The sequence below is a fragment of the Zonotrichia albicollis genome, chromosome 2 (assembly GCF_047830755.1).
Source record: "Zonotrichia albicollis isolate bZonAlb1 chromosome 2, bZonAlb1.hap1, whole genome shotgun sequence".
NCBI lineage: Eukaryota > Metazoa > Chordata > Aves > Passeriformes > Passerellidae > Zonotrichia > Zonotrichia albicollis.
This window is the reverse complement of record NC_133820.1, coordinates 70,526,036-70,550,360: the sequence shown is the minus strand read 5'-3', so window position 1 is coordinate 70,550,360 and position 24,325 is coordinate 70,526,036. Positions and strand designations below refer to the sequence as shown.

At 40.9% G+C, this 24,325-nt stretch overlaps 1 protein-coding gene across 4 annotated transcripts in view; it reads right to left on the bottom strand.

Annotated features, from left to right (window-relative positions):
* Positions 1–1,096: 1,096 nt before the first annotated feature.
* OLFM4 (olfactomedin 4) overlaps positions 1,097–24,325 on the bottom strand; it is a 109,277-nt gene continuing 86,048 nt past the window's right edge. For all 4 annotated transcript variants that reach the window (XM_074535496.1, XM_074535497.1, XM_074535495.1 and 1 more), the window contains 6 exons: positions 24,196–24,285; positions 21,912–21,989; positions 18,187–18,339; positions 11,985–12,197; positions 10,930–11,083; positions 1,097–3,279 (listed from right to left, as the gene is read on the bottom strand). In XM_074535496.1, the coding sequence (XP_074391597.1) occupies positions 2,486–3,279; positions 10,930–11,083; positions 11,985–12,197; positions 18,187–18,339; positions 21,912–21,989; positions 24,196–24,276 (1,473 nt within the window). In that variant the 5' untranslated portion in view covers positions 24,277–24,285 and the 3' untranslated portion in view covers positions 1,097–2,485. The remainder of the gene's footprint in view (positions 3,280–10,929; positions 11,084–11,984; positions 12,198–18,186; positions 18,340–21,911; positions 21,990–24,195; positions 24,286–24,325) is intronic.

Here is a 24,325-nt window from a genome sequence, read left to right as displayed (position 1 = left end):
AGTGGTCACAGTTGGAGCCTGGTGCCAAGCCACACAGGTCAGGGCCACTCTACAATTGAACATGGTGGGCAGCCAGAGCATCCCCACCTCCAGATCACCATGGAAGCCTCCAGCCAAGGCCAAATGTGGTTTCCAAAGGGGAGAAAGCTGTCCCCAGGAATCATAGAATGATAGAATCATAAAATAGTTTGGGTTGGAAGACACCCTAAAGATCTTCTAGTTCCAACCCCTCTGCCAAAGGCAAGGACACCTTCCACTTGACTACAGCCTGGTTTTGAACACTTCCAGAGATGGGGCATCCACAGCCTCTCTGGGCAACCTGTTCTAGCATCTCACCTCACTCTCACATAAAGAATTTCTTCCTAATACCCAAAGCTGAACACCATTGAAACAATAAAGACATTGAAGGAAGGACTTGAGAACCACAACCAATTCACAGGAATCTATTACTTGCATTTTAATATCAACTCCCTCCCTAAAAGACGGTGAGCTGAGGAGCCTCAATGCCCATGCTGATGACATTTCTTGATAACAAGTGAAGAGCTAGTCACATTCCATAACACACACACAGATGAAGAGTGGATTTTTTTTTTTTCAGTATTTTCTTGTTTCTTTCTCAGCTAAAACCTTATTTGGTCTGTTGCAGATTATTCACACAGCAGCCCTGCCTGTACTGCCTGATCTGATTACTGCACCAACGCCTCCATGGCTTTCAAATTCATTTCACAGGTTTCCAAGAAACAGATGCTGATACCTGATAAGTGGCAGCACCTGGATTCAAAACATGTTATCAGTTCATCTGCCTCCAATATCTTGAGTAACATCTCAGCTTAGTGAAGAAGTGTTGCCCTAACCAGCTAACATATTTCCATGCAGGGAAATAAAGCTCCTCTTCCATACTTGTTGACATACAGATTCACACCTTTCATTGCTCCTACTTAAGCACACAGAGCCCAAGTGAGTGCAGTGATCCTGTTTCAAATATTTGGTGCCCAGGTTTCCTGTTTCATCACAGAAATTACCTATTTGTCACACATAACTTTAAATGGCTTTATAGAACAGCTGAGATTCTTTGAAACAGTTTTTTATTAAAACAAAAGCAATCATTTGCATACATGTTGATTTTGATTATCAGAGGACACAGACAGTTGCATATGTAACAGAAGAAAATTAATCACATGAACCGCTTTCTTTATCATTTCTAAGCTCTGAATTTCAGTGTTTTAGCTTGCTTTCTGATGTGATGAAAATAAGACATTGTTTCAGTGCACATATTCAGAAACTATCACACAATACCCATTTAAGAAAATGAAAACTCTATCATATATTTAACTAGTTTGAAAAGACTTATGTTTTCCACAAGACCTCTTACCTTGCTGTGAGACAGAATTACCCAGGGAACAAATAGTAGCCTAGACTAACGAGGCTCTCAGGAATCTAATTACAGAATGGCAAAAATGTTGAAAAGAGGCACATCAAATAACGTGTCTGTTATTCTATGGCAGTGCATTATACACACCGAGCACCACTCGTGGCCAATAAAATCAATGGGAGGATTTGCATAAACTTAGAAGAACATAAAGAAAAGGAAAGCAGCGTTCTTTGCACTGCACTGGCGGGAAAATTGAGTATACGGCTAGATTATAGTAAGACCATTTGTAGGGCCAGGTTTAGACACACAGAATTAATAAGGGAAGCAGAGTTGGACAGAAGGGAACATTGATGAAAACCATACTGCCAGTTTTGCCTCCACAAGCACTCCAATAAGGCAGCCTGGTAGTGTGGCAGCTTGGGAGAGTGTTGAACTGCTTGGAGGCAGCTAGAGTTGGGGGCCAGGGGCCAGTGTCCCACTGCATCAGGGCTATCGGGGGCAGGGAGCCCTGTCCCTTCCACAATGCCTTCCCTTCCTGCTGTAGCACCTACACAGCAAAGTGCATTTTTACCCTCCCTCCTGAAGCCTTGAGCCAGATACCACTGCTTCCAGCTAACAAATGGATTGCTGTCTTCCAACCAAGTCTACTTCCTAATCTATTTTAATCCTTGAATTAATTTCTCTGAGGCCTCATTTCACTCTGATGAAGATCAGTGGAAATTCATTCTGTTTCTGAGTGCCTTGCTTGTGTTACTCTGACAAATGCAAATCAGTGGGTAATTAGCTACTCGGTCACCAGATAGTCTGCACCCAGCTATTTCTGCAAACAAAAAGCACTGAATCTACCCCCCAGAAAATGGACAATTGAAAAGCACTGAGCACCAATAAACACCAAGAAAAACCTAAAAAACCCCATAACGCCAACTGCTGCCAGCAATATTAGTGGTCAGAGTGGGCAATTCCTTTAAAGAGTATAAGTACCTGTAAGACACCCCCACATAAAGGTCACGAGACTAGATGAACTCTGAACTGACAGTAGCATTGTCTAAAGGTCCATTGGATCTCTCATATTGGCTGCTGCCAGTTTTGTCATATGCGAATGTCCCTGAGGTACTAAGGCTGAAAAGTCACATCGTATCTTACAAGGTAACTATCACTGTAAACGTACAGTTTCTGATCTATGGGGCTGTAATCAATACTCTGGATTGTATCTAACTTTTTATCCATGATGATACTCACTCTGTTTTCTCGGCCAGTACTTGTGTCATACATGTAGAAGATCTCCTCTTTCTTAGTGTTCAACGGCCTTGTGGCGTAAAGAACACCACATACTATGAAAGCATTGGAAACAGATGGCTTGTACTGTCTCGTCTGCCAAGTATTTAGCACATCAAGTGTGGTCTCATTGAGCTTGCTAATCACAATGTTGCCCACATTATTTTCAGTTGAATATATTACCCATAACCCACTTTCATCCACAGCAAAATCTATGTCCTGCCATGCTACGCCTGCATAAGAGAAGCGGTTACCAATAGCAGCATTTGGAAGCTCCTTCCTCAAAACCTCCGTGTTTGTGTTTATATTGTGCTTCACCATATATCTGGAACCATAACGATGATAGTACAAATAATTTTTATAAAGGGCAGCACCACTTCCTTCCCCATATGCTATTCTCCTTTCATACGTGTATTTAAACAGCAGCAAATCATCAAAGGAATTATAAATCCTAAAGTATTCTAAGTATCTACCATCGGTGTTCAATGGTGCAACCCAATAGACGTCATTCTCTGGGTTAGAGGGATCATAATCTCTACCCCAGGAACCATATTTGTAGGAAAATCCTCTCCAGTTCAGCTTGGCAACATAAGGCTGGCTAACATTCATCGGTCCACGGTGAACGCAGGTACCTGTAAGTAAAGAGAAAAAAATCAAAACAAACAGGTTTTCCAAATGTCGTTACTAGGGGAGAGGTTTTGCACACCGTAGCCTCTAGACTGTGCTTAGAAGGGAATAGCTTTGGGACCAAGCACACCCATAAATGCACAGCTTCGTGTGTAAAAGGCTCCTTTTGGGCTAAGGTCAGCAACAGGATGGCACCCAGTGTTCCAAGTTGACTCAAAAACTCAGAAAAACAAAAATTGAGTCCATATTATGACACTTATTTTAAAGGGGAGGTGGGGGATTAATTCACAGAAAGTAGGTGCTCGCTGTGCTGTTCCATACAAGGGACAGATTTCTGTTTCTACCCATTTGAGGCAGGCCAACCTGATGCATTAGGAAATCCCCTGGAAAATACAATTTCAGAAGCATTTTAGGTTATTTTCTACCTCAGTGGAACTGAAAGCATGGGGAAAAAAAGAATGAGGAGCATCTGATTTCTGTGTATTTCACTGTGAAGGGGAAGCAAGGAGCAGAAGCAGCAGTAATTCCAGAGTCACATTTCAGATTAGCATTCTGCTGTCAGAATCACAGCTTTACAACTGTGTGTCACAGCCACATGGTGCCTTCCACCTCAGGCCCTCAAAGAAATCTGCAGACAGTAACAACCACAGCCCAGGAAATGCACACTGATATTACTCTGACTTTTCATGTGGGGCAACTCTAAAGAAAATATGACTTCAAGTTGAACCAGACACATATCAACTGCAAAACCATTTTCAGCATCATGGAAAAAATAATTTAAATACAAAAAAACAGTTTCCTTTTACTCATGCTGAATTAGTGACATTCCTGTTTCCTGATAAATTCTCAATATTGTAAGTCACTTGTAGGGAAAAAACTTCACTCAGAAATGTCCCTGGGCTTCTGATGAGTGTGAAGCTGCCACTGACAAAAACCAGCATGTACTTTTCCAAGTGTTAACGTTAGCTTTTTGTATTACTGCCACAAAAGTGTCCCAGATTTTTCTCTGTAAGGTTATCTTCACCTGAGGTAATGGAGAAGGAGATATCAAGTGGCTGGCACCAGCTCACAAGCTTAGTGGTACTCCAATGTGTCCCAGTTCAAAAGGGTGTTCAAGCCACTAGATAGCCTTCCTTATTAAAGAGGGAGTACAATATGAATAGACCCAAGTCTCGCACATAAGTTAGTGAATAAATTAATGGCCAGAAATTTTGGTGTTAATAATACCTCCATCAAAACAGGAACTCTGTGCTCTGACAGCTATGGTGGTGATGGAAGTCAAAACTAGATTTTGAGGTTTTAATACTTGGAGTGGGAACCATGTCATGATTTCTTGCAGCTTCTATGACAAGAGTAGCTCATAAGCTCAGTCATATGAAGGGATGTCTGGCAAATAACCTCTGTCTTCGCACAAAGAATAAAGAGTAATAACAGAGAATGATTTTTTCCTTTTGCCCTCAAAGCTGACCATCCCTAAGCACAGCCAGACAATACTTATGGAGATGAATTGGAAACTCCTGAAACCAAAATGTTTCCTAGACTTTTCCTGTCTGTGTTCTCAAAGGCTTTGCAGTCTACATCACAGAAAGGAGGAAAATTAGAGGCAGACCAATCTGAAGTATTCTACTTGGAAAAAGACTGGGAAACAAGATAATTAGTGAAAGAAATGCACAGTTGCAAAAGAAGAGAAATTTTTTCTAATCTGCTTTGCCGAGGAGAAAGGTGCTCTGCCTGTGGGACTAGAAAACCTGTGTCCTGAATGTTAGTAGAGTCCAAGCACTGACATTTGTGCCAATGTGTAAAGGTGGTTTGGGCGGTGAAGCTCTGTGTGTCTCCTCCTTGCTCAAAATGTATTATTTCTCTGCTTCTGCTGCATACCACCTTCACTCCTCACAGTTTTGTACTGTCTTATGCTAGTGACTGTGAACTGAGGGACATGTGATTCACCTGCAGCCTTCTCAACATCTGTGAGCAAGGTGGGGAGCAGTTTTATATTAAATATAAATCACTGTAATGAGATAAGTCCCTATGTCCCCAGGCCATGTTGGCAACCTCCTTGGGGGCAGTACTGCCCATGGGAGTAGGTCCTCATCACTGAGTCTCCATCTCATCTCTGATGGCAGAGAAGGTGGCACAAATTGTAAACACTCCCATCTCCTCCCCCAGACACTTTTGTGTCCTGGGTTTCTTGCAGCTGAAACATGGCATGACCCTGGCTGGATGCTGCTTTCCTTCGTGCCACCAAGAATCCATTTGAATCAGCATTCCTGGCTTGGAGCAGATGAGCATTTAAGCATGCACTTAAGTGCTTTACAAAGGACGAGGCCCTGGAGCAGAAACCTCATTTCCAAATATAGCACACAAGGCAGGCACTGCTGGATGGCTGGCCAGGCTGGATCTCTGGAAATAGCACGTAGCATGTCTAGTAACATGGCCTCAGCACTTGGCACAGCTACCAGCATTTGGAGGTGCTTGCACCTCAGCTCATGCAAGGGAAGAAAGCTAAGGCAGCCAGTGCAAAATGGCTAGCAGCCTGCCAACTTCGTAAATCAATTTGAACTGGTTTTTTCTCGTATCTCTAATATGTATTGTTACCTCTGGCATGAGGGCTTCTTTAAAGCTGGCAACATATTGAATATATTACTGTGCTTAAATCACAATAAACTTATCTTAGAATTAAATGGTTATTAAATGCTCTAAAACTCTTCATTTGTTTAAAAAAATGTAGCACCAAAGCTTGCAGGTAGTGAAGCACTGCTAAGCTCATCTATATGCGACCTCGAATAATTTTTCATGTCATTAAGCAGAACACAATTCCAGATTTATTTCAATAATTTATACATTGTTTCATAAATAAAAAACAAACGTGTGTTCAGCAGAGAGACCTTTTTTTACAAAAGAAATAATAAATTATTATTTCTTCCCTTAAAGAGATCTCTCTGCTGAACACTTGTTTGGTTTTTATTTATGAAACAATGAATTATTAAAATAAAGTTAGAAGTGTGTTCCGTTTTAATGACATCAAAAATTGTCTGAGGTTTCTATAGAGTGTGTGCTTGATTTTTATTTCCTTGAAAATTCTCCCATAATTTTTTTTTTTTTAACAAAAATCCTCTGTGGTAGTTGGGGGTGATCTGTCTTTCACACAGGTTCAGAAGAATTCATTGTTGTTTATTTAATCTAAACTTGCCTCCCTGTCTAGATCTTATGGGAAAAAAATGCACAAAGGAAACAAAGTGTCATGTAATTTTGTAAATATTAGAAGGTACTTGAAATAAATCCATATGCATTATTCAAACTTCCAAGTTTTTAACTCCTTTCTCCATTGTTTTGGGCCACAGAAAAATGATGTCCTGATATTTCTGTCTTCCTTTGTCTCGTGCTTATGTAGCAAACAGAGAAGAGAAGGACTAGCACAGGTGCATACACACATGCTTATCCCCACATAAAGAACCAGTATCTCAGCTCAATGATATACCAATCCTTCTGATTCATCAGAAAAGAGCTGACACAAAGTTGTGAGGATGGAAGGGAGCCTGACTTGCTTGGCCAACAGGCTGCAGACTGAGCATGAGGCACACGCTGCTGGGTCTCGCTTTACCCACTTCACTGGGAAGCACTGGCAGACCACATCAGCTTCCTACTCCAGCAATGCAAGAAAACATTCCAGCAGCCTCCTCCCACCAGGCAGCTGCATCTGATTGCAGAAGAGAAGGGACCACCCTTGGCCTATGCAGACAAAGGTCACAGGACAAGCGGGACCCACATTGGAAGGAACTCCCTCGAGGGGCACAGACACCAGAAGCAGGCTGGTGCTACATTCTCACACAGGCTCCCTACCACCAGATGTGCACCCTCCCCCCATCAGATGAACCTCTGCATCCAGATGTGGGAGCTGTTTCCTAGCTTTACTAGGGCTTGAGATACCAAAGACTGAGCTCTAAAGGAAAGGCTCATCCTGGCTCTTACTGTCTCACTGACACAGAAAGACCCACAAAGACGCTCCAGTGTTACTCCAGTGTCATGGGGGACAGAGGCAGGCTTGCAGCTGCACAAAAGACCTGTGTGGGCAACATCTAATAGGGGATGGGGTTGAGGGAGGGCATCAGCTCCCTCCAATGCCAATGGATAAATGCATGTGTCTCCAGAGGTATTCAGGAAGTTCTGGGGAGGACAACCGGACAGCTCTTTTCAGGTGCCCTTAGGCATATCTCTCTCTTTGCGTATGGACGCATTCACTTCAAAACACAACCCAAATATCCAAAAAAACACAGACAGCTTAGGTCCATAAGAGGTAAAACATAAGCTAAGAGTGAAACCACTGTAAGACTCCAATAAGATTGCCTAAGTTTCAGCATTAGGCTACTCCAGGTACTCCTCTTGCTGAGACCTATTCACCAGTAGCTTGAAACCCTAATTTCTGAGTGTATAAAATACAGGAATAAAAAAACCAATTATTTTCCTTTCTTTCCATTTTACCTTTGAATTTCAACTGACTCACTTCTCCCTGCTTCCTCTCTTAGATCATTTCAGTGAGGTGCAACACAGCATCTGCTGAAGAGTCTTCAAAAGACCATCCTGGGGTCTTTTCTGTCTATACCTACCCAATGCAGCCACATGAGATCAGCCCAAAGAAAAACTAATGGATAAATATTTCTTCCCACTGGAGTGGTGAGGAGAGAGATGCCATGAACCACTGCAGACAGGAAAGCCAGTGACACTTATGGGGATGACTACCTAGATATCAGACACTCAGACACACACCTCTTCAGTCAGGGTAAGGCAAATGGAAACCAGTGATTTCTTTCTGCTACATTATTTGAGAACAGGCCTGCTCACTCGAAGAAATACAGCAGCAAAAGCCTTGAGGGGCAGAGTCAGAGGGGCTGCATACTGCAGCAGTGTGAAGCAAGAAGCTTTAATTAAACTTGCATTTAGACTCATGATCTTAGACAGCTTAGGGATTAGCCAATCTCTCTCTAGTTCATGCTGCCTACCCAAAATATGCAGGAGAGAGGATGAAGGGGGGAAGAAAAAGCAATCTGAAAACAGGACAAAGAGTGAGTTTAATACAAACATAATAAATATAATATGAACTAAAATCGGGGCAAGGCCAAGAGGTTTGGCAGGAATTCAAGACACTCAAGCTTGCAGAGAAAACATACTGAAATTGTATTCAAACACACAAATGGGTGCTAGAAAGCTCCAGAGGCTTAGCTGTGAGAGTCTATGCAGCGCCTCCAAAATGACCAGCTAGAAGATGCAGCTTTCTCACTTACTCCATCTTCCCAAGAAAAAATATCTTACTGCTTTTAAGTGTTTTCAGATACAGTCTGCAGGACATGTAGTTGCTCCACAAAGTCCTCTGCACAGATGATAACTGCACCCCATGAGTCACACAAAGTTACAATACGCTAGTCCTCTGTGAATTAGCAGGGATCTGAGCACAACACCTGAGCACATGTATAGGTTCATCTCCCAGCATGAAGAAAACTTGCCAGCATACAACAGTTTCTCTGCCAGTTCTTTCTGCCATCCTCAGAGACCACACTGACCCTAAAGGAGGCCATGTGCTAACACACCCACACACATCCTCCAACCCCTCCCAGACTCCTACCTCTGGACAGAAAAACTCTCAGATGACGCCAAACATTGTCCTCAGCTGATGTCAGTGCTGGTAACTCTCTGGAAGTTGTTAACCAAGTAGGGTTTTTACCTCCTTCATTCTTTTCTGCTACAGGGCAGTGTTGCCTTATGCAAAGGTGCCTGAGCTGTCTGACCAGTCCAGAATGAGGCAATGCTGAAGCAATACCATTTTGGGACCAGATAAAGTCTACCCATCTCCCTACTGTGCCCTGAGAAATAATGCTGAATAAGTCTATTTCAGTCACAATTCCATTTACCCACCCCAGAGCTACCATCCTGCTCTAGACCATGACTTGCCTATCCCTGCATGGAGCTGCTCTCCAAGCGGTTTCCCCTTTCCTACACAGTGAAAGCTGCTGTGTCCCACAGACACAACAACCACCCAGGTGATAAAAGCAGCCCTCTCCTCCATCAGTCTTGGAAGGAAAAAGTATCCTTGTTCTGGAGCTCAGGACTTTCTCACCAAAACAAAAGCTTGCTGTAGGCTTGAAGAGAATAAGATTGTTTCTTTCCACACACCATCACCCTCAATAAATCAGTGAGATGCCCTTCAAGTACTTCTAAAACATTGTGCAGTTTTTTTCATTGAAATATTTCAAGCCCTTCCTTAAGGAGCAGAGAAAGGCCTTGAGTTTTTTTTTTTTTTTACTGGTTTTTGTTATGGATTTTTCTCCTGTCTGATTCCCAGACAAGGTGTTACTCATGCATTCTGTCAGAGAAACACAGCAACTGCTTGCATCGCCGTGAAGCCCTAAGGAGGGACTGCTCACCCCAAGAGAAGCTTGTATTTCTGCCTCTCACCTTTCAAATGAGATGTTTGAATTAGCTGACCTCAAGGTGATGAGAGCTAAATGCTGGTAGGGCAAATTTGTGCTCCTTGAAAGCAGGACACAGCTCCTCCTTTGCTATAGGCTCCTCTAGCTTATTGTTAACCAGCTTATGGGAAAAAGCAATAATCTTCCCTCCCCTGGGTATTGTATACAACACAGCACTTTTGCTCTTACAATACTCTGGATAAAGGATGCCCCTGTGTATAAAACACTCAGGGGACCAACCCGGTTTTAGAGATCCTCCTGTCTGTTAGCAACTGGGATTCTTGACCTGGCATATCCAATCTAGTGCTCCCTAAATGTTTTGCTCCAGTATGTCATATCTGACTCTCAAAATCTCCCAGACTGTGATTCACTCACAATGTGATTTTTCAAACTGAACACAATGTCCAGACAGAAGTTCTTTCAGTTATAAACTAATTACCACACACCCTGTAACTCAACACCATTACATGAACTGCTCTCTGAAAGCCATTAATCCAGGCCCCAGAATAAAACCTTTACTAGTTAAGAAAACTGTAAATTCTTAGTTCCATTGAAATCAGTAATACAGCTCCTCCTTATCTTCCTGAGATCAGAGTTTTCCCCCAGGTCCCTTGACTACCTGTTTTAGAAGGATCTTTTGATTGTCAAGCAAAAGTTATCTTCATGCAAAGCTCTCCTCTGGAGCTTACATATTTATGGCTTTAGTACATCAACGGTTGCTCATACATTTTCCAAGCAGCATTAGAGCAATATTGCCATAAACACAGGTCACTTTCATAGGAACTACTGAAATCAAAGCTAATTAGTAAAAAGATGACATTTATCACAGGTAATTGTTCTGAAAAAAAAAAAAAAAGGGCAAGAGGGATAGAATAGAGATTCGCTTTTCAAACTATAGGCGAGATGGAAGACAAACTACTTCTAGCTGTAAAAAGCTGCTGTGTTTGTAAGAATTTGAGTCCTGCCTTCATTTTCCTTTTGTACCATTCATGAAACATTAGGAGCTGTCAGCTCAATTTTTCAAGAGCTAAGGAGTATCCTTACAATTGTATTTAATATTAACAAAGGGAAGTTTCTGCATTTACAGTTATCATTACAATTGTATTTAATATTAACAAAGGGAAGTCTCTGCATTTACAGTTCTAACCATGTATTATATTACCCCTTATGTGTTACCCAAAAAGAAATGCTTACCTGGTGGGAAATAAGGAGGTGGTGTAGTTCTGGTTGCGTTCTCTTCACACTCTTTCAACCGATTCTGCAGGGACACAATTTGTCGACGAATTGCAAGGACATTGTTTTTGTCCAGTGACTCTAGTTCATTTACCAGTATAGTCAGATTGGTAATCTAGAGGGGAAAAAAGACAGCAAGTTTAATGCCAATGTTATTTTACAGATATTTGCAGGCAGGGCTGACCACAGAAGACGCTACAGAAAATGGTTCTAAGAAATAGGCCTTATGCTCATAGCCTCAGCTTGACATTTCCAGCAGAGCACATAGCCACAAAGATATGCTTTAAGACTAAGTTGCGTAACAGTGTGCAAAAATAGTGTTATTTTAGTCATAGTGAAAACTATCCAGTGAGTCTTGGGCGCGTAGCTGTTAAACATAAAAAGTACTTATTCCGGCCTTACAAAAGTATCTGCAAATTTTATCGGCAAAGATAAATAGTTTTCTTAATCGCCTGCTTGATGATATAGAGGACATTGGAGCAAATGAGATTTCACTTTCCATCTTTAGTAATCATTCTCTCTAGGTGAGTGATTAACTACAATTTTGAAAATGTGATTTATAGTCTGCTAGGAAGGTGATAGTCTTTACCACTTCTTGATTTCTTATTGATTGAGCCACTGCCTTAGCAACCAGAAGCTAATTTTTTAATTATCTAAATTAAAGTGAAGAGGCTTTCAAGCATGGGGGTCTGAAAATTAATATTTATTATAATAATTTAATCAGCTTGAGTTTTTAACACTATGCAAAACTTTTAATTTTCAGGCAGATATTTGGCAAAACCAAAATGGACTCCATTTGCTTTGGGACTGCTTTACTTTTCTGTGCTCTATACCAAGGAATAAGATGTTAATACATTTAAGGTCAAGCTTTCTTTTAATTTATGCTGATGAAATGCTAAAATAATTCCACTAGCTGCAGTAGAGACAGACTGCATTTCCTTAAGCTAAACACTAAAGAGAGAATGGACTATCTGTGTACTTGAACCCTCTGTGGCTAATCAAAACCTTGGCAATACCTCCAAATATATTTGCTCAACAATGGCATTGCTTCCAACAAGGCTGGGTTTCAGCTGAGTGACCAGCCTCTCCAGGTCACTGATTTCCACTTTCAGTAACTGGAAGTCCAGCTCCGTGTAAGATACACTGCCTGACTCCACTTGCTGCACTCTGATGGTTAGATTGAGGATTTGCTGTTGATATAGTTCAATTCTTTTTGAGTACTCCCTAACCTGAAAGAAAGAAAAAAAAGAGATGCATATTCAGGTTAGCAAACAAGACAAGGCTGGCTGACATCCTTATTGTATTTCTGAGAAATATATATATAAAATAGATATATTTCTGAGTACCCTATGCATATCTTCCACATACTTGTCATATATATTATTCACACAAAATGCATAAATTTAATTATCATCACATCCATTAAAAATATAAAATTTAACCCATATTTATTGTCAGCACTTTCAAAAAATCCCCTCAGAAATGCCTGGGGATAACTGAAGGCAGAATTTTACTCACAGTCTTCCGTTTTTTTAATTCATTGCCAATATTGTCTCTGTGAGCTAATTTTATCCTCAGTGTGCCAAGAACTTACATTGGTGAAAATTTTATTAGGAAATCCACAGTGTATTATCTCTCAAAAGCAACCAGAGAAGGCTGCAAAATGCAATAAAGGATCCCCAAGTTTTTCAACTTCATTTCCTATTAACTCTGAATCCAAATAGGACTTCACCCTGTGTACATTTGAATTGTGTCAAACATTGGCAGAACTGATTTGATGCTTTTCTTTGGGCAGGGAGGAAACATTTAAACAGAGTGTTAAAAATCAAATCTGGTTTAAATGAAAGTGTTAGATTTATGGCAGGCGTTAGCTGGAGTAATTTATATAGCAGCCTTTTCAGTCTTTGAAGCATTAAATAGTTGTCCAGATAAATATATTTTCACACATATATCTGCTGAGATAAAGGTCACAGCACAAGCATTGTGAAGCAGAATGTTAAGAATATTATATGGATTTGAGACTTCCCTTAGAAATGTTAGTTCCTTGAAATTTAACGCTTTGGTAAAGGCGCATAATTTCTCTCCCATATGCTTCATATATCATTATATCTCAAAGATAAGTAGGAATAAATGTAAATAGCTTGTTGCACTAGTAACTTCATATTTATACCCTCAGATGGTATTTGTGCCTCTATCTACAGCACTGTAATTTCCATTACTATTATTTCTTCAGCTGAAAGGCTTACCCTACATCTTTGCATGCATTCTTGCATTATCTTAACATTAAAATAAAGTCAACACTTCTTTCCCATTGTCTGAAATCCTACCATGGTGTGAAGACCACAGACTCCCTGTTTTTCTGCTCTGGCAGTAGCCCTTGAGACATGGACCCAGGAAAAAAAAAACACATTTCTCAAATAATTCCTTTCAATCTTGCTTGAATCCCTTGGGTACCAAAGAGGAGGCATGGGAGCTCATAGCATGGAAATTAGTAAGTTATACAGGGATGTGGATTAAGGAGGAGAAGCATAAGAGTAAATCCTCTGTTCAGAAGTATAATTATCAACAATGGCACAACTACACCATCAATCTTAAGCCACTACAAAAGCTCTGCATGGACATACATAGTATCCACCAAAACCAGGATGCTCAGTTGCATGTATTTAACTCTGCGTTTGAAACAGATCTTCTGTTCTAAATGTGTGCAGCCAGGCTTCAAGCTGCTCAAAACTGTCGAGTTTCCACAAGCTGTAGCAGAAGCACCCTGGCTCACAGCACTGGATGCTCTAGATCTCCCAGATCAAGCCAGGATAACTTCAAGTCATTGATTTAGGAATCAAATGTTATATAATTCAAGTTACACAATTAAAAATCAAAAAAATAACAGCCTGAAAGACCTAGACCTAGTTCCTTGTTACTGGCTAGCAACAGTGATAGCTGGGATCCCTTGCCATAGCTGCCACCATCATCTGGTAGGGAATAGCAAGAAGAACCAATCCTTTTGGAAAAGTCAGCAGTTCTTGGACCTCACACTTTCAATGATCACCAAAATGAGTTTGGTGTTGAAAGACAACCTGTAAAAAATCATTTGGAAAAATTATTCAAAGGTGAATGTTTAAACTGTGGGTCTAGAGTTTGTTCAACAACAACAACAAATGTTAGGATATTATTACAGCCTGAGAAGTATGAAGCAAGTCCATTTTTGAACAAAATTGCACTGCTGTGTGAAGCTATGTCTATCACAGAGGTATCTGGAAATCTGTCCAGGTATTAATAACCTTTCTCACAGTAATACTGGAAATAATTAATGAACTTTCTCACAGTAATACTGGTAATAATAATGCAATACAGACCAAATCTACAAACCACTGAAATAAACAGACTGCTGGAATTAATGATGGCTACTCATTAGTGAGCAACCTGTGAATTAGAAGTTTTCTCCAGGGTTTTCAGAGCCTGGACAAAATGCTGAGGGCTGGAACAAGGCATACATAGTTATTTCAGCCTTGACTGCAGAATGCAGACCTCAAGTTCTCCTCCCATATTAGAGGATTTTCACTCAGTCAACCATCTAGGTCATTTAAGGACACGTCAACAGCATCCAGCAGAGTATAGCTGAGCCTGAACCAGCACCATCGCTCTGCAGTGCTCTGCACAGCCACACCAGCGTCGCAGAGAGCTTAAGCTAATAGCTCCCCTGGCGAATTATAGGACAAATAAAATTTTCTCAGCAGTGCTGCACTAACAGGTCTACACTGCTTTTGCAGATAAATCCAGCACATATGTTAAACACTGCAATGCTCTGTGCGGAGATTCCTGCCTGCTCAGATCTGGTTTAGGAGTTTCTGCGGTTTAGAAATATCAGTTGAAAAAAGAACACAATATTGCTCTGTTGATTGGCAGATAGATTTAAGCAGCTTGTAATCCCTGCTCTTCTACTGCACCTACCTGCTAGAGACTGCCTGTAGTCTCTTGACAGGCTGGCACAGAATTTCTGTGCATATCCTATTTTTAGCGATACAGATCAATAACTGGTACTGATTGCTGCTGCATTTGTCATAAAAGCCTCAAGTAGGGTACAATGAGTGTATAGGGCCTGGATTAGCCCCTTATGGGAAGAAAATTGAACCATGTGAGGAACATATAAGGGGAAAAATCCTCAGTTTCAGTTTTTCCTCATTCCAAGCATTGTCACCTTCGTTTAATGAAAAGGGCAGGAAAAATCTGCAATGCTCATTTAGTGTGTCATTTACCTGCAACTGGTATTTATCAAAACAGGTTTTGCAGCATGCAAGCAGACACTTCCCCAGCACACATTTGGAGAGTACAGAAGGGGGAACAAAGGTGCAAGATGAAGATGTAAAAGAAAAAAATGTGAGAGGAATGAGGGAAAATAAGAAAGAAATTACAAACCCAGCAACTTTCTAAAATCATTCAGCCCAGGACACTAGCTTAGAACAGGTTTGACCTCTACAGATCCACAAGGAGCAAGGCTGGCAGTCTGCCTTCTGAGATGGAGAAGAATTCCATTGCAGGTCAACCTGTTTTGAAAAGCAGGGGATTTTGCCCCTGCTTCTGTTAAGTCAGAATGTTGTGGCCATTGTGAGCCATGTTCTGAGGCACTTTCTCTCCTTGTGATCGTGTACTGACCCACCCCTGTTACAGAATTGTCCTCTCCCTTTTCCTATTGAGAGGAACAGCCGATTTCCACTTTGCTTTAAAAGGTTAATTTTCTTCTGTAATCATAATTATGCTGGCAAAGGTTGATGTGACAGAGGAAAAATTAGTCTGGTATTTTCAGCCTACAGTTTGTACTCACTTGGCACATGAGAGCATCTCTTTATCTGCAAGCTTCCTTGCCTGCTGATTCTATAAAAGGACCCCCTTGCTTTTTGAATTAGCCAACAATCAGGCAAAAGGTTAATGATTCAATCAGGTTGTTTATCTGGGACTTTTAGCACATGGAAAGCATCCTTAAAAGGGTCCAATCCTGCAGCTCCAATCCAGGAAAAGTTCCCATGAGTTTCAGAGGGTGTTTTAGAAGAGCAACAAAAGCATGGATTCTCAGAGCCAAAAAAGGAAGCATTCAGTAGAAAGTTCCACTTCTGTAGTGAGACTGGGTTATGTCTGAATGCAATTCCCTAGGAATTTGCTCAGGATCATTTCTAATAATGACCAAATTAAAAGTTTGGGTTTCCTCCATTTCATTATTTCCTGGTCTCTATGAGTATAATCATGACTGAATTAAGATACAGGATTGCATAAGAAGCATTTTTATACAATTTGAAAGGTAAAGAACTTTTGAGCATGGAGATTTATGCATGACAGGATCTCCGAATACTTAAGTTCAGATATCAAGAAGGCAATGCTCAAAAACTCTCTTCTTTCTATAAAAAATAGAACATTATAACTGAGAAATCTTACACACATCAATTTACACCAAAATTCAATTTCTGACCTAAAGTGTCTCTGTGCCCATATCACACCAAAGTATATGTCACACTTCAACTAGATGCATTGTAACACTGCTTGGCTGATTGGCCTCGACAGGATGAAATTCAGTGAAGCCTGAGTTAGGTCAGGAATTTTCACTGTCTGCAGCAAGAATTGCAAGTCAAGGTCAGTGTCTACACTGTGGTACACTGCTGGGCATGGAAGGGTGACAACAGCCACAGCAGCTGACACCAGCTGGCAACCTAGACATTAAAGTCTAGAGTGGGGCTGAGTGCTTGCCCTGAATTTAGAGATGAGTTCCAGGTACAAATCTGGACACCTTTTTTTAGGTATCTATAGCAGTAACTTGTGTTTTTATATGAGCAAGATGTCTGAATTCATTGGAGAGCTGAGGTTGTCCACACAGAGAGGTCAACCAGCACTTGAGATGCTCTCATATCTTCCTGGCACTAGCCTAAAGGGAACATGCACCATTCTGAGTAAAATACCAGTAAGAGATAGGTTACACCAGCACAAGAGACTGGGAAAGCTGATACACAACCACCTTGAAGAATCATGCCAATGATTCTTTAGCTAGGAATCATGTCCCTCATCCTATTCCCCAGCACAATTACTTTCAGATGCTGGCACTGACCACAGTGGGAACAGTAGTGGGGCCTGAAATCTCAGGGGTTTTCATGGCTCATGAACCCTGAGCTGCACTTCCATGCTCCAAGGGATCAAGTAACTCCTGCGCTTGGAGGCAGCAGGACTTATGTCAGTTTGTCCTTCATATGCCTGCTGACAGCTGAATGTGTTTCACTGCTGGCTCCAGCTCTTTCAAAACAAACTATTTGAACTGAAAGATCTTACCACAGAATCCTACGCCTGTTGTTGTGGGTTTTATGCACAACTTCTTATCTGTTCTTGATTATACCAGAGGAGGGTTATGAATATTTATGATTAGAATTTATAATTTAATGCTTTGCCTTTTCTGCTGATTAATTCAAGGACACTTTGTTTCTTAAGATGCTTGGTTTCCAAAGAAAACACTTTCTGCTGGACACCCAATCTGAATCCTGAATATTTATCTACCATAAAAAGTCAAAAGCAGACTCCTGTCTTCACAGGCAGCTTCACCCAGTGCACTTCAGCATGTGTAGGTTTGCCCGAGTTCCTCAAAAAATGGATCTCAATTCATGCAGCAAGCAACCAAAGCAGTGTTTGTCTTCAACAGAAATGCATAATTCAGCAGTCTCACTGCCACAGCATCAGATGTTGAAAAGAATGATTTTTTAAATTTTTTTTTATTTTTTCCTGTGAGAGAGGAAGCAGTGAAGGGGCAATTATTCACCTACTTCTTCACTCTGGACTGTGATGACCTTTCTCCTCTTTCCCTTCACTGCCTTCTCACAATCTGGCTAGCTTGATACAAATAATAACACATGAAAGAGCAGGAGGCTTGGCTTCCTATAGCATCGTGTAGCAATCACAAACTAATAGAACTGAGCCAAAAGAGGAAAAACATAACCATTCTTCTAAAACATACCATATGCCTCTAGCTGAAAAGGCCTAGAAAAGAGACCTGAGAATATTCAAATGTATGACATGTTACAATGTCAAAGATTAGAGATTTAGTCACCTTTCTCCTTGTTCTTACGGAGTTCTCTTTCCCACTCTTTTAAAGACACACCACAGAAAAATGCTCACTGCTATACATTTTTGTAGGCAGCCATTCTTAAGAAAAGATACAAATGTTATTTTTAAGACAAAAGAACACCTTACTTTAGAAAGCTCTGCCTCAAACTTCTCCGAGAGCGTTGTGGCTATAATTTCCAGTTGCTCAGCCTTCTGCACTGGAAAGGTGGTATCTGGCAAGTACACAGAGCACTGACAAGTTCCCTCATCATTCACAGAGCCGGACACATTGGCAAAGAGCTGCAAAAACAATTTGGTAAGAAAAAACGTGTTAATATTCTTCTCTAGAATCAGTACATATTAATGTCTAGCAATAATATGAGTTGTGTCAATCATGAGATCAACAATTTCTTTATTAGTCATCTTTCACCTTTTTCTCCCAAGGAACTCAAAATATCTAGCAAATTTTATTACTCATCCTTACAAATCTCTCTAAAAATAGTTAAATATTGCTTTAAAGATTTTACCATTGGAAAAATGGAGAAGTAAAATAGTCCTTACTTTCCCAATCTTATGAATAATGTTCCTCAGATAATGAAATAACTTTTCCAGCATATAGAAAAGCAGGCAACAGCAGGAAAATAATAATGTAGTAAGTTAGGTCATACAGCTATTATTCTGTTCGTATAAATTGGACAAATCATTTAGTCATTTACATCCATAGAGAAGAAAGCACTGAAATAGAACTAGTAACAGAAATGTTTAAAAAAAAATCATTTATTTGAAGATTTGCAGCCAGTCACAGCAAACAGAAACATGCATTTAATTATACACCACTGAAAGGTGATGAATTAAATATGCAGGTTTGGCCTAGGGTAGAGATTTTTATTTTGCTACAAAATATTGCTCATAACACCCACACATCACAGCTCGCCCATCCATCCTCGTGGATAGTTGCCAAAGCTCCTGCCCATGAATTGCCTTGTCCCAGTTGTCTGCATGCTCACAGCATCATCACCAAGCAATGTGCATGAGGGACAGAAAGGTCAGGGCTGGCACCTCCTGATCTTACCATAATTTACAGCCAAGGCACACTGTAGTCCATAAACACCAGGCTGAATACTGAGTGTGTTCAGAACAGTTCTTTTTGTTTGTACACAAAATGTTTCCAATTCATAAACCTATCACGAATTTATTAATAAAGGTATTTGATGTTACTTTAAAATATTCTGGCACACACTTCAATGCAGCTGCATATTTTAAAGCTACAGACTTGCTCTTTAAAAACACTTCTTTCTATAATCTCTTCTGCCTTGCAGAAATCCCAGTGTTATTCATGTGTTTTCTCTTTTTCTTTCCCTCTTAAAAATAAAAAAGCAAACAACAAAACTATGTCCTGAGAGCTGACATTTCAACACTTCTTCCCTTGCTTTTTCACCGTTGCTTTCAACTAATGCTTTCACTGAAAAACCAGCCCAGAACACACACTGATGACCAGCACCAAAGTTGTCTTGATCTGTGAGCCCAAAAAGAGATGAGCAGCAAGCAGGAATGCTCCCAGTTCACACTTCTGGCAACCTCTTTACTGCAGCCACAACAAACAGCATGCATATCATTTTGAAAGAAAGCATAGAAAGACATTTTATCTGTGTTATTCAAGCACCATGGGTCTCAAAACTTCACTCAGACTGCTGAAAACATTTAATATGAAAAGAAGCAGAGAAGCATCTCATGGCATTCCAGAATGTCCCAGCACATAACGTGCATTGATTTCTCTGCCGGCAGGTTAACAAAGCACTTCTGAAAATCCCACTGAGAACACATTATGTCTAAGTTTCCACATATTTTTGACGATATGGCTACCAGTATGTAAATTACTATGAAAAATTAGTTCCTATGTCACTTAGTCCTCAGTGATTCCTCAGTGCCTTGGCATGGTTGGGATGGCAGGCAGGTTGCTCAGCGATAAAAAAGGAACAGATAGGAAAGACCAAAAGAAGAAATAAATGTGGCTTAGTGAGCATATGGGAGCTTCTTCAAGACTGTTGCATATTAGCATGCTAATTTTTGTGTGGAAGGTATTGTGTAACACAAATATGAGTACATGTCTACAAGAGAGAGTATGCTATACATTGTATAGCAATAGTGTGCGGTGTATCTTCGTATGCATTATACACCCTGCTGTAAACTACAGTCTCAACTGTATTATACAAATCAGTTTTCTAGACTTAGCCTGCCTATTTCATGATCTAAAAAAATCATTCATAAATGTATTCAGATATATCAAAAAAAACCCCTTGAACTCATGCTTTTAACCTCCCTGTGAAAAACAATCATTATATTTTACCATTTGAGTTAGAGGGAGCTTTGAGTTGAAGGCAGAGCTTCACTGCAGTAAGTGCCACTTATATTGAAGCCAACAGTTTCCCCAAAAGAGTGGAAACAGCCTGGGCAGACAGAACTGCTTCGCTTCTTCCACTGACATTACAAACATTAGGATCATGATGTTGACATGACCAAGAAGCATTGTTTAGTTAAAAGTCCCTTGGGTCAATAAGTGCTTCAATCAAAATATAATACCAGCCAAATGACAAGCATGTAAAAAAAAATTTCTTTCCTCATCCTGTAGAAAAATACATGAGATAGACTGCTACTTTTGATGGAGTTGTACGGTTTTTAAAGTTTAATAATTTATACAGAATGCTCAAAAGAGAGCAAACTGTCCTAGCCTACAGCAAGGACTTAGACAGCAACATTTCACTCTGCAAAATTGTTACATGTACGCATTTGAAGCAATGAGAAATGCTCCTTCTCCACATCCCTTCAAATTAAGAAAGGGAGTAGGAGCAAGCAGTTACTCAGTTTTCTGAAAATCAGGAAATCTGTCACTGTAGCCTAGTGATATGCGCAGCTCTAAATCAGCTATTTGCTCATCCCAAGACAAAGAATGGGATCCACAGAAAGAACATAGCAGGGCCACAGCAGGGACAGAAGCCACTTCAGCTGGGCAAGGAAATGGATAAAGTTTGGTTCCTGCTAACCAGACTCGGAAAGAGAGCCCTGACTCCATTTAACTTTCTAAGTGCTCTACTGGAGCCAGAGACTCAACTCTGTCTCAAAAGAGGTCCCTCCACACACCCCCAAATGCCGCACTGGGCTTGCCTGGACATAAAAAGATCTGCTGTGAAGCTGAATGTGTGCTTTAGACGATCTCTCCTTTTGACAACAATCTGCAGGACCATAGAGAGCAATTGTGACCCACTGAATCTGCTCCACAGTGAACATGTTATTGAACAGTCACTGACAGAATGAGAGAAAGAAACTGAATTCTGAAATCTGAAGACCATGAACTGTACCAGAAGGCACAGAAATAAGATTCAGGTCCCTCTATCGTCAAATAGCTAATAATATTTTAACTAGGTAAAACAGGGAGAATCAAGATTTTCTCACTCCCAGCAACCACAAGTGGGCACACCCCTCAGAAGATACTTTCAAGGTTCTGTTCTGGTTTATGAGAGAAGACTTCCTTGGGGAGACTAATCACCAAACTGTTTGCCACATTGGCATTAAATCCCCAGGGCCCCATCTGTTTCAGGTCTCTGGTTCAGTTCAGCAGTTACAAGGTTAATGCCAAAGTTTTGGATCTGACTTAAGGCATTGAATGACATGGTAACAGCAGTGATAATTTTGGAGATTCACTACTTCCTTAAGTACTGAATACACAACACAAAAATGCTTCTTCCAGGCAGCACAACTGGTTTGCCTGTGTCAGAGTTAAATCATTTAGCAACTGTGTAACATTAAAAGAAAAGTACATAAATTTCTAAATTTTGTCTTTTCTGGGCTATATTGAAGAATAGTAATGGTTATACCTTTGGGGAAGGGAGCAATTTGCCATTCGTATTCCCAGGCTGAGTCAGATATGGAAGTATCGTACTGAGATGACCAGTCTGAAAAGCAAAGGAAAGGTTGTTTTAGTGATTTTCTGCATATGGCACCATCCCTTCCCCACCAGATATCCCCATCCTGCAGCTCCAAAGCACTTTGGTTTTATTATGGGAGCTACCCTGAGCAACTGTAACATTTCTGATCTGCTGCTGAGGCGACAATTTCCCTGGGCACAGTGTCACTTCACAGACACCTCTTCCTGAGGAAAGGCTCTGTGTGACCAGAGCAAGGCAGGGGAGACACAGCCTGTCCAGGAGGTGTGAGCTGAGGATGTGAAGGGCAGCTGTGGCAGATTGCATGGCAGTCTAAAAGGACAGTGCCATGCCCCTCTGCCCTAAATCCAGAGAATGTTGTCCTCCCAGCAGGAATGTCCCCTCCTCACCACCCAGCTCATGCCCCAGCCTCTAAGCAGAGGACTCACTGCCCCTTTCACACCAAGCTGTCAATCTGTGAGCTGTGATGGCTGGGAAGCATGTTCCACTCTGCTACTAGCACCATGGAGGTGACAGCATCCCACTGTGGAGAGAGAGCACCGGGAGAAGACACCACACTGCCAAGGATACAGCCAGATCCACCCTGGGAGTTTTATAAGCAATAAGAATATACACATTCCCTTTAACTTCCATCTGTGGCTGATGCCTGCCTTCCTGCCACAGCAAGGACAGCAGCTGTCACCCTGGCACCCTACTGGGGGTTACCACAGCCCCACACAGTGTGAGGAGCACAGTGCATTGCTGTGATGCAGCACACTGTCACCCGTAATGGGATCTCTCCAAAAACTGTGCCAAAATGGGAACTGGAGCAAGACACCCTCAATGTCAAATGGTGTAACAGAAGGAGCATCAAATGGGCTTCCCCTGCAACAGGACACTCACTGCTGGGTGTTTCTGCATTTCCCAAATCCCAGCTGGAACCCTGCTCCTGAGCCAGGGGATGGTGGGATATCCAAATGGCTGGCAAAGGGCAGCTCTATTAAGCAGTGTAAACAAGCTTTGTGGGACAATTTGTCAAATAAACCCTCTTGAACAGGTACTTGTGTGCTTATACAATTACACTGAGCATGATGGGCAGCTGGTAGCAATTAACAGCGTTAGGGCAGAGAGCATCCCAAATTGTGCAAATTACACAAACTAAGGACTACCTTAAAGTTAAGCAGACTAAGGAGGACTTTTTCCCCTATTAACTTTCTATCTTCAGTTTATCAACATATATTTACACCTCCATCTTGAATTTTGCAGCTTTTCATTCCTTGAGCAGATAAAAGCACCTTCCCAGGAGGTGCTACCTTCACTGCCTGCATCCACAACACTCCCAAACTTAAAGAAAAATGTAACTAGGGGCACACAGGACTTTTCTGGTTGGTGAATAAACTAGATAAATTAGGAAGAATTACCAGGAGCCAAAATGTCTTTTTTCTTAAATTTTAGCTAATAAATACCAAAAAGGCAGTCATTTTTGTCAAACAAAACCAAAATGCTTTGCTTCATTTGAAAAATATCTCAAGATATTCACAAAATCTTTTCTTGAAAAACTGAAGCCACATTTTAAATTTGAAAAAAAAAGGACAGAACAAAATCAAAACTATCTTTCATTAATATAATTTTTTGCTTTTAAAAAAAACATTTTTCAAAGTTTTCTCCTCCCCCCCTGAATTTGATGCAGCTTTTGGTTGGGGATTATTGTGGGGTTTTTTTCTGATTGATTTGGTCTCCTTTGAATTTCTCTCTTGCCCATCCAGATACAGTTTTTTAGGGAAGAGGGAGATCATCCAACAATAACCAACCAATATGGCTTTCATGTACCCAGTCACAGAGTATGACAGCAATCATGCAACTGGGAAATCTCCCACCTCCCAGTTCCTTCCACATCAAAGATGAGGATCTGTTCCTGCTATAACCCCTTGCTAATTAATTAGAAGCTACACAGAGCATTTAATATCCACTCAGATCCTCACTGGGAGTTGCACTCATCTAACCAAAGGCAGAATTTGACTCTGACTTTAAACCTGTGCCTCACTTTTACATTTAGTATTACCCAGTCCCTATACATTAGCTGGGGGAGGATGGAGGAATACTTTAAACTTTCTCTATTCAGACCTCAACATTTGTAAAATAATTTTCCAGAAAGCTTAAAATAATTTTCATCAATCTAAACCAGGTGAGAAGACAAGAAGGCACCATAGCTCAGGTTATGAGACCCCCGTCTTACCACTCCTGTTGCTGCTGTCGTCTCAGCCAGAGCACTCACGTCCTGCATGAGGAAAAGCACAGCCACCAGTGTGTGCTTCATCTTCCCAGCCTGCAGATGTGACAGCAAAGGGAGAAAGGGTGCCTTTTAT